At 44.1% G+C, this 10,983-nt stretch overlaps 1 protein-coding gene across 1 annotated transcript; it reads left to right on the top strand.

The window, feature by feature from the left end:
• The first annotated feature begins 2,209 nt into the window (after positions 1-2,209).
• Rtp2 (receptor transporter protein 2) lies at positions 2,210-6,386 on the top strand. The gene is made up of 2 exons (XM_015499980.2): positions 2,210-2,578; positions 5,695-6,386. Exons 1-2 carry the CDS (start codon positions 2,322-2,324, stop codon positions 6,206-6,208), a joined length of 771 nt encoding a protein of 256 aa, XP_015355466.1. The 5' UTR covers positions 2,210-2,321; the 3' UTR covers positions 6,209-6,386.
• Positions 6,387-10,983: the final 4,597 nt, after the last annotated feature.

Genomic DNA, 10,983 nt, shown 5'->3' with positions numbered 1-10,983 from the left:
AGTAACAGTGGCTGGCAATGGCCAGGATTCTTCCAAGTTTTGGAGTGGGTGGGTAGAGGGTGAAACAGTTCCTTCAAGACTATGGGCTGAAAGCTCTGGGATAGGGTTATATATAATTTTCAGAAGTTCCCAGGTGATTTTGATTTACCCAATTTTCCTAACTCTTCATTACTTTGTCACTGTATGATCCACATTGATGTTTCTTATATTATCCTGACAAGTAAAATTTGAATAATGAATATTTTATAAAAGTATTTATTAATCTAAATGGCACACTGTCTTTTGATCTACCCCTACCCTCGCCAATTTTAGTTTCTAGGATCCTAGAACACATTGTTTTATTTTATAAAGGAAAAAAAAATATTTATTTTTAAGAATACCATCTAGATTTAAAATCAGGCAGCAAAGTATAATGAAACTGCCCATGTATGATGGGGCCACAGCTGTAGATATACATTAGAGAGCTCTTAAATTGTTAGTTCTGGAGCAACCTAGTGCCATTCTCAGATAATCGACGAAGGAATTGTGCTCATTGATTGTATCACAAGGAAGTTTTTTTTTTTTTTTTTCTTGAGTGAAAACGGTGGTTCTGTTGCACAGAAAGATAAATGATATTGGTCTCTGCTTAGAGGGATCCTACTGTAAACTAAACCTGATCCTAGGCCTAAGGGGATTGCATCATTTGAAAGAAAAACAAAACCAAACCAAACAAAGCAGATGAACCCTGATGATTCTCTCTCTTTCTGTTTTTCCCTCATTGGCATTTGCTCTGGCAACAACAGTACATTATTTCTCCCGGCTTCATTCTGCCACATAGATCAAGTTCAGGCCACGGAGGCTCCTCTTGAGTTAATTTAATTCCTGGGAATCATGGGTCCCCCATCTCACCTGGTCTTGTAATTGACTCCTGAGATCCCTAGTGAGGATTGAGCTCCCCAACTTGAGGCCTTGGACATATAGTATCCTATCTCTGAGCCTCATTTGTCTTAAATCCGTTTCAAGAAATTTTGGTTAAGAAATGAAAAGTTCAGTGAAGAAATCAGATTTGAAAAAAATAAAGGGTCCCTCCTAAAGCTGTTGGTAAATGGCTGTAAATACATTTTTATCTTTTTTGAGGTGTTTTGTTTCCAGCCTGCTTGCTCTACTCAGTGTCACTACTCATCCTGCCTCTGAAGCCTCTCTCAGGGCCCTTAGGACCTCCTTCCTTCCCACTTCATTCCAAAAGATTCAATGACAATTTTCCTGGAAAACACTTAGAATCAAGTGCCATGTCTGGAACCCAACAGTGAAAACAACCCTTTTCCTAGCAAACCTTTTCAGTTCCATGTGATCCTCACTCTGTGTGTCTCCCCAGGTCTAGAGATCCAGGTTTCCAAGTTAAGAACCATAAGATGACTACAGCTGGCAGAGAAAACCCCAGCAGCTGTCAAGCTGGGGTAAGCAACCACAGGGCCTGGACTTTTCTTTGCTCAAGACTGCCTTCTCTCAGGGGATTTCCTTTCCCTGGCTTATGCAAATTTGGAGTCAGGAGCTGCGGTACCCAGTGGCCTGTTCTGCAGCAGCTGAGGCAACAGAAACATTTAGCTCATAACTAACTTGCTCCTCCAGCACCTGTCAGCCAGTGTCTACAGTGGGGAGCTCGATGTGGGCTTTAAGAATTCTGTGACTATGAATTTACAATGTCATTAAGTGCTTTACAGGGTGTGTCGAATTACCTTCTACCTCACCAACCCGTCTGAAATCTCCCTGAGCCAAGGGACCACATGTTACTTCTCAGTCTCCCTGTGTTAGCTCAACAGGGTTGCAATAAATGAACAAATGGGCTTGGTTTCAGAAGGCCTGGATCTGCATTCTGGATGAACCACTTACGGGCTGAAGAAGCTCGTTTCCTGATCTGACTTGGACAGCACACAGGTCAAGCAACTTGTACTTGGCACATGGTAAATGATGGTCACAGCACATTGATTGGTTGGGAAGAGCAGGCTCTGCTTATTGCTGTTTCTTCCTGACTCCCTGGAGTGTCATAGTTACCACAGCATGAATGTGGAGAAAACCTGGAAGGTAGTAGGGTAGGGCAGGGCCATCACAGAGTGCCTGCTTCCTGAAGACCCATGGAGGCCTGGATGAGTATGGTCTGGGTTTGGTCTTTCCAGCCTGCTTGCTGTCCTTAGTATCACTACTCAATCCTGCCTCTGAAGCCTCTCTCAGGGCCCTGGTTCCCCTTAGGGTTTCCTTCCTTCCCAGCCCTGGCCCTTGGTGCCCTGGCTTGCTGCCATGGTAACAGCTTCCAGGGTGACAAAGGAAGGAGCTGGGTCCTGTTGATGAGGATTTTCAGAACAGAGACTGAGCTGTGCTGCACCCATCCAGGCTCACTCTTTATTCTCACTCAAACTTGCAGCCCTGCCAACAGGACCATGTGTACCAGCCTGACCATTTGTGAGTGGAAGAAAGTCTTCTATGAGAAGATGGAGGTAGCAAAGCCGGCTGACAGCTGGGAACTCATCATAGACCCCAACCTCAAGCCCAATGAGCTGGCCCCTGGCTGGAAGCAGTACCTAGAGCAGCATGCCTCAGGCAGGTGAGAGGCCCAGTGGGGAGAAGCCCTGCACGCAGACCCTGGGTCACAGCCCTGGGCCACCATTGTCCAAGGAGAGACAGAGCCTGGGGCTGTGGTTACTCTCACTCTGTGTTAGTTCAGGTTGGGGAGCAGAGAAAGGAGTCCAGGTGCTCCACAGAGGCCCTGGTTCTAATGGTAGACTCCCTGGGTGGCACTGGGCAGGTTACATTTCATCTTTGGGTCTCTGTTTTCCACAATGAACAAAGAGCTTTAATGCTTCTGCAATCTCTGACAAAGAGTGGCTGGAATGGAAAGGAGGGGTTCTGAGGTCCACTGGAAAAAGAGAGGCTGGTCCTCTGGTCCTGGGTCTGCTTGTTCAGTAAATTAAAGACAACTTGATTTGAATACAGAAATAGTTATTGGCCATTAGTTATGTGATAGAAACTAGCTCTATAGCTAAATAGCTCTGTGAGCTTGGGCAAGTCTCTCTCCTCTCTGGTTCTCAGTTTTCACATTTGCAAAACGAGGGTGGTGGCCTTAGATGATGATCAATCAGATCTCTTTTATTTCTCTTATCTATGAGTTTGTGACAAAAAGGCTTAACTTTGGGTAGGACTTCCCTTAGATCATTAAGGCCTGTAATTTGGAACTGGGTCCACAAAATTCCCTGCCCAAACTGTCTCAAGCCCACCAACAGGGTATCTGCACAGGTCTTTGAATCCCCTTCTATGCTCTGTCCACATCTCCAAAACACCTCCCCCACCTACTGTCCTCCCCGGGTCTTTGAATCCCCAAAGAAGTGGTGGAGGTGTTTCGGAGGTGTGTATAGAACATAGAAGCAGAGATTGGGTTCTTCACACTGGCGTATGTGTGAAGCCCCTTGTGGTGCAGAATGGTTCTAAGGGTGGAAACAGAAGGAAGTAGGCTATAGGTAGGGAGTTTATTTTAACTCTTGCTTCAAGATCTGCAAAAATTAAATTGAACTTGCCTTTTTTTTTTCTTTTTTTCTTTCAGTACTTGAGACTTAACCCAGGGACAATTTACCATGGAGCTACAATACAAATCATGTATTGATACAGGGTTTAAGTTGCTTAGGGCCTCACTAAATTGCTGGGGTTGACTTGCACCTCCTGAGCTGGTGAGATTACAGGCATGCACCACTGAGCTCAGAGAAAGTTAAGCTGTCTCTTAACTAGTTGTGTGTACATGGATGACTCTCTCATTCTCTGTGCTTCTATCTCATCTCAGTAAAGTGATTTGTAACTAATCCCTACTCCCTTACACAGGTCTAAAATGTTTGGATTTTAGATCTGGGGTCTGGCTTGAGGGAGAGGAAACATTTTGTATTGAATTGTATTGGATTATTTATTTTTTGTATTGGATAATTTTTTGTATTGGATTACTTAAAAAGGTGTTGGTTGGGCATGGTGACACACATACCTGTAATCCCAGTGACTTGGAAGGCTGAGACATGAGAATCACTAGTTCAAAGCCATTCTCAGCAACAGCGAGGCGCTAAGCAACTCAGTGAGCCCCTGACTCTAAATACAAATCAAAATAGGGCAGGGGATGTGGCTTAGTGGTTGAGTGTCCCTGAGTTCAATCCCAGTACAAAAAAAAAAAAAAAGGTATGGAAGGAGAAGACTGAAAACATTGAAGCATTTGAGTTTCTTGGAGGAAGGAATGCAAAGGGGTGGAGACTTGGGTGTGGGGACTCAGGATTTTAGGAACTGAGTTGGACAGGTTCTTGTTTCCTCTTGGCCTCAGGGCTCAACTGGTGCTGTTCCTGACTGGTCGCCTGTGGCTCCCAGCTAGCCTCAAGGAGGTTGGAGAATGGCTATTCCTATGCTTATTCTCATATGCATATACTCATATAAAGTTAGTGCATATACTCACTTCATCTTTGAGCTTTTCTATGGAGTGTGTGTTGGGGATGGGCTTCTGTTTCAGGACCAGTCAAGCTCCTCTGCCCTGTCAACCCTGTTTCAGGTGGTGCTGAGACTGTTCTGTGGTCATGTTGTTAGAGGCCTCCAGGGATCAGGGGCTGGCTGATTCATCTCTTACCCTCAGCCTGGACTGATTAGTGCTTGAAATACAGCACAAGCTGAGTGGTGCCTGCTGGGCTGAATTGAATTCATCATCAGAGGTCTTTCAAGGCCATTATACACTGGGCATAGAAAAGGCCAGAACCAGCCCAGTGGACACCAGACAGCATCTGAAGACTCAGTCACAGGGTCCTAGAAAGGGTTCATCTTAGGGATGGAAGGCACTTATCAAGAGGTAACAAATGTTCCATCACTGGAGGTGTGCAAACACTGGTGAGAGCAGGAGGCGTGGGGATTGGCTAGATGAGCCCCAGGCCTCTTCCTCTGTACTTCCTGAGGTTGGGACTCTAGAGTCCCAGGTTAGACAAAGTATTCTGTATATATGTGTATGAGCGGTGATGATGGAAAAGGCATCTAGATCTACTTTTCTGGTGCTCACTGAGGGGCTGAAATGGGATCTAGCGATTACTTGTCCAGGTACAGGGGAGAGTTTGTTGTCAAGATATAGGGACCAGACTTGGTAGTCCTTCTATGATCCAGTCTTTCATCACCCCTCTGTCCATCCTTCTCAGTGGTTTACTAAAGACCTACCGTGTACCAGAATCTGTGCTTGGCTTCTCTTCTCCAAGCAAGCAAGGAAGATGCATGAGTCAGATGGTGCAGGCCATCCTCTTTATCATAGTTACAGGAAGGCTGAGTGGAGAGACCCTTATTGGAGACCATCACATTACATTTCACAGATGGGAAATGAGGCCTAGAGAAGGGGAGTGACCTGTGCAGCGTTCAGGTGCAAACCCTGCATGCATTAGGCTTGGGAAAGCAGAGGGGCTGCAGGAAGGCATGCAGAAAGCTCATTACAGAGCGCTGCTGGTTGCCAGATGGCTCCAGTGGGAGGCTCCTGAGAACGCTGCCCTAGTCCCAAGGGACTAGAAGGAAGCGGTTACTGGTCAACCTCAGTGTGTTAATGAACCTGTAAGTGGTAAACACTTCCATTCCCAGGCTCAGGTGCAGAGGCCTTTCCTTTCTGAGTTTCCCAGGGTGGGATGTCACTGGCAGGTTCACCTTTTCCATTCCTCTTTCCCCATCCCGCAGGTTCCACTGTTCCTGGTGCTGGCACACTTGGCAGTCGGCCAACATTGTTATTCTCTTCCACATGCACCTGGATAGAACCCAACGGATGGGATCAGTGCGCATGCGCATCTTCAAGCAGCTTTGCTTTGAGTGCGGCACCGCGAGGCTGGACGAGTCCAGCATGCTGGAGGAGAACATTGAGGGCCTCGTGGACAACCTCATCACCAGCCTGCGCGAGCAGTGCTACGAGGAGGACGGCGGCCAGTACCGCATCCACGTGGCCAGCCGCCCTGACAGCGGACCACACAGAAGTGAATTCTGTGAGGCCTGCCAGGAGGGCATCATGCACTGGAAGCCCAGCGAGAAGCTGCTGGAGGAGGAGGCGACAGACGCCTTCTCTGATACCTCCAAGCCGAGGGTCCAGGCTGGCTTCGGCTACAACTTCTTCTCCCTTCGCTGGTGCCTCCTCTGGGGCTCCCTCTGCCTGCTCATTGTGTACCTGCAGGTCTCCTTCCGCAGCCCCGCCTTCTTTTAAAAGACAAATTGTTGAGGGGTCGATCCCACTGCTACAGATTCAATATATAATCTTGGACAACTCACTCACCTTTCCTGAATTCAGTTTATTCCTCTGTAGAAAGAAGGGTCTGCATTAGGATTTTAATGGTCTTCCCATTAAATTTTCCAATAAAGAGGGGTAGTGGAGAAAGATCTAATAGGTTTTGGAATTTACCAGGTTTGGTAAGAGTACTAAGTCCACAGGGAGAGAGAGATAACTCTCTTCTTTCACCCCTCCACTTCCATCTTTAGCCCTCCTTTTGCTTTATTTCCATATTCATTAGATCCCAGCTAGACCTTGTCTCATTCTCATGATCATCTTCAACTGCCCTGACAGTCTTGCTTTGGCTTCCCCTGGAGAGTGTAGTAGTCCCCACCGAGTACATAGGGGCAAAGTCACCTGATCCCTCTCGGTACAGCTTGTTCCCACCATTGTGAAACAATCAGTTTTTTTACTCTGGTGCTAGGGTCTGCTTGGCTGGAATGGTCTAGAGCTGCACTGTCCAATATGTTAGCCACTGGCCATATGTGGCAATTTCAATTTAATTAAAATGAAATAAAATTAAAATTCAATTCTTCAGTCTCACCCAGCTTAGTTAGGCCAGTACAGTGTGTGCCCTCATGGGGCCATTGTGCCACTGCAGAAAATGGTGGTTTCTAGTAGGATGAATATCAAGGACCTCAAGAGTCATTCCTATGGTTTCCAGAGGACTGTCCGTCCCCTGCCTGAGTCCACCCTGGGAATCTCAAGGCAACATAAAGAGACAGGATTGGAATGAAGTGGTACCAGCCAGCATCTTTGTGGTTTGTGGGTCTAGGAAGAGACTACCAAAATTGTGTCATGAGGGAGAGTCATCCCTCATGGGGCACTGGGGTGGAGGCGGTGAAAATGGAAGTGAGGGTTAGGGGCCTCGAAAAGTGAATGCAGATGGGGATAATTCTAAAAAGAAATGTGTTTTACTTCTCTATCAGCTCATTTTTCTCAGTGTATAAAAAAGTATGTACATATATAAAGACACAGGCGTGTCTTTTCCTTGTTTAACTAGAATGACCCTTCTCTGACTTCACATTGCCTTTAAGATATATCTACTGCATTTTCTACTCCTTGAGGATTTATAACAGTGCTTATTCTTCCATCCTTTATTTCTTTTTTCTCTATACTGTAATATTCTTTCTGTAATATTCTTTTCTCTCACTTGTCCTTTATATGTGGAGGGTCCCCAAGATTCTCTTCTCATTCTGCTTGTATGCACTCAGTAACATACCCACTCACAACTTAGGTTTCACTGCACATGAGCTCCTGGTCTTTATAGCTTTTCTGAGTATTCCCACTGAGCTCCAGACCCACAGACTAATTGACCTGTCCACTGGGAGCTCCCCTCAGAAGCAGTATGACCAAAACTGAGCTCATCCATTTGCCATCACAAACCACTCCTCTTCTTTTCAGAGATCTGATAGTATCCCTGGATCCTCCTTCATCATTCTACCCAACCCCACAGTAGTTGGTCATCACATTTCATATCCTGTTGATTGTTTTCCCCAAGTACCTCCAGGGTTGATCTCCTTTATTTCCTTCCCACTTACTGCTGTCCAGACTTGGTTACTAGTGTCTTTTGCCTTAGTTGCCTATGCTATGCCTGTAGCCTCTTCCCTTACAACTCACCCTCTATTCTGCCACTGTCCTGGGGTGATTTTCTAATGATAAGATATAATCATCCCACTCCTTTGCTTAGATTCCTCCAGAGCTCCCTCCTGCTGAGGGATGAGGCATAGTCTCATTAGCCAGGCACACCTCATTTCCCAGATAAGAATAATGCATAACATTCAGTGAGAAGAAGCTCAGTAAGCACTTGCTATTATATTTACTGTGTGTGAGATATTGTCTAAACACTTTATGTGCCCTGTCTCATTTAATTCTGTGAACAACCCTTTGAGGCAAGTTAGTCCCACATTATGGCTGAAGCATGAAGATGTTAAAAAAAACTTGTTTTTGGTGACCTACATAGTGAGTTGAAATGCTAAGGTAGAAATCCAGAGTCTCTCTGATTCCAGAACATGAGTTCTCAATCACTGTGCTTCCTACCCCTGGGATCAAGTCAATGTTCTTCCTGCTCTGCTGTCTAGTTTCCCTGGGACACCTTCACCAACTTGTCTTCAGAAGTTTCCTCTCCTGGAAAGCCCAGACAGGGTTGAGATCTCACTACCTTGAGGCCCCCCTCTGCTATGGCCCTAGTCATGTTGAATTGTCATCTTGCCTGTGTGTGTGTGTGTGTGCCCATCACTTTCAATGTTTTTTTTTTTTTTTTTTTTTGTCTTTCTATTCCCAGTGCCTGGCACAAAGTAACTGTTCGATCAGCATGGTTGACTGACTAAATCCTCGTCTTATTGAATGTAGCATTTCCCTCCTGCACCAAGTATGTATGTTCCATGTACTATGATTCCCCAGTATGGATGGGAAGGATTCTTGTCACTGTGCCTGCTGTTATTTTTTTCTTCTTAATAACAACCTATGATTTAGATATAATAATATAATATTAATATAGACAGAAAAACAAGGTTTAGTGAGATGTTAAGTCTCATAAGACTTGTGAGCTAGTTAATTTGTACCTGGTACAGAAGCCTAGACTGTTAGGAAATGAAGAGTTAAGCTTGTCTGAGCTACCCAACACATATTGAGATTCAGTTCAAATATTGGGCAAGTACCACAGTGACTTGCCAGAGGGCAGAGTTGGTTCACTAACATCTGGATGACAGCTGGTCTTCAGATCAGTATCTGAAAACAGGGAGGGAGTTGGACTTCTTGAAGCCTAGAAAGAGATGTCTGAGAAATGTGTAAAAATTGCTGGCAGTGCAGTTGACAAGGATCCAGTGCTCATGTACCTTTGTTGCTGTAAAATGGAATGGATATTTGCTTCCCCCTCTGGTGAGGTAGTGTGGCAGGTCAAGAGTCCCCTCCCTTTTTGGATTCTATATATACACTGCACCTGTCTCTGTGTTGCAAGAACACAGTGTTTTATAAGCCTTTGTACATCTTTGAGCTAATTTTGCACCATTAAGTAAGCAGATATGAGTTTCACTGGTTACTGGATGGCAGCTGTTTGTAGAATTCCTGGTGAAGAAGATAGTAAGGTTTAAGAAAAAGTGGTGTGCTGGGACTCAGAAATCTGGGAACTCATCCAAAATACAGTGGAATGAGTCAGGACAAAATCATTACCACTCTTGGAAAAAGTGGCATGAAATATGTCCTAAGGAATATAACAGTATTCCTTCAGTTTTAATTCAGAACTCAGCATTCATATATTTTGTTGTTTTATTCCTGGCTTATCTAAATTCCAAGATCACAAAGATAAGTAAAAATAGCCTTTGATTTGGAGGGCTTGAATTGGGTAGGGAGAATCCAATGTGTGTAAGTTAATGCTAGGGAAGGGGAGAAACTGATCATATTTTGGGGATAGGGAATTAAAAGTTTTTTCTTGGACCAGGAGATAAGAGGGCATGTGTTTGGGAGGATATGTAGAAGTAGGTCAGGAAACCATTGCTGGACTGGAAGCTAAGTACATTCTGGGCCAGGTGAAGAATAAGGAAGGTCTAAAGGCAGAGCTTATTTTAAGTTCAGAAAACAGTAATCAACCAAGTCCCACAAGAAGGCAGGATGGTAGAATACAAGAGATAGGAATTTTGGGATCTGGAAGCACAGGCTAGAAACAGGACAAAAGAACAAGGTAGTCTGGATGTTATAGTTTGTATATGAAGTGCTCCCCAAAGCTCCTGTGTTAATCCAGGAATGTTCAGAGGTAAAGTGATTACATGGTGAAAGCTTCAGTCTAATCAGTCTATCCTAGTTTGAATGGACTGGGTAGTTAACTGTATGCAGGTGGGGCATAGCAAGAGGAGGGTCACTGGGTTTGTGTCCTGGAAGAGTTCTTCCCTGTTGTCCCTCCCCACCTTCTCTCTCTCTACTTCTGGGATCCTGTGAAAGGAGAACTCCTTCACTATTCCCTTTCACTATGATCTTCTGCCTCACAATGGGCCCAGAGTGATGGACTCAGCTGACTATAGACTAACCCTCAGCAATCATGAACCAAAATAAAATTTTCCTCCTCTAGGTTGTTCTTATTGGGTATTTTGGTCATAGTGATGAAAAGCTGGCTAATACATTGGATTTGGGTGGAGACAGCTCTCTTGGCTCAAGTAAGGGGTAAAGTCGTTTTGTTGCTCAGGAGGATTTCAATTTATGAGATATTTTATTGTCATTTTAATAAATTTTTTTTAAAAGCAAAAACAATGTGCTAACAACTCTCTATTGAACCTTTGTCAAACATTTTAATGCCTACATATATTGTACTAGGCACTATATGTGTATGAAAGAGGCATTCAGTTCTTTCCCTTATTTTGATCTTTATCCATCCATACTTGTTTCTTGCCCAAGTAGTTGATAATAGTCATAGTTTTCATCTTTTGGCATAAAAATAAATATTCTCTTCAAGTGTCTGTGGGCTTTGATAATTTGGGCTGCAAATGACAAGCTAGTTACTTCAGTCAAATAACACAAATTTTTGTTTATTTAATGCTGAAAAATCAAGTAAATTAGTTTAATAATCAACTAGGCTGCTTGTTTCTGGTCTCAATTATTCACAAATGTTGAACTCAACTGAAAACAATTATAGATGATTTTCCTTTTTACTTTCATACCTTTCATTTGTTTCAATAACAATAAATTACTTCCTTAAAGATTTAAACATTCATATATCCATT

The sequence above is a fragment of the Marmota marmota genome, unplaced genomic scaffold (genome assembly GCF_001458135.2).
Source record: "Marmota marmota marmota unplaced genomic scaffold, marMar, whole genome shotgun sequence".
NCBI classification, from domain to species: domain Eukaryota; kingdom Metazoa; phylum Chordata; class Mammalia; order Rodentia; family Sciuridae; genus Marmota; species Marmota marmota.
Note: the sequence above shows the minus strand (reverse complement) of the source record. Positions and strands in the feature narration are given on the sequence as shown.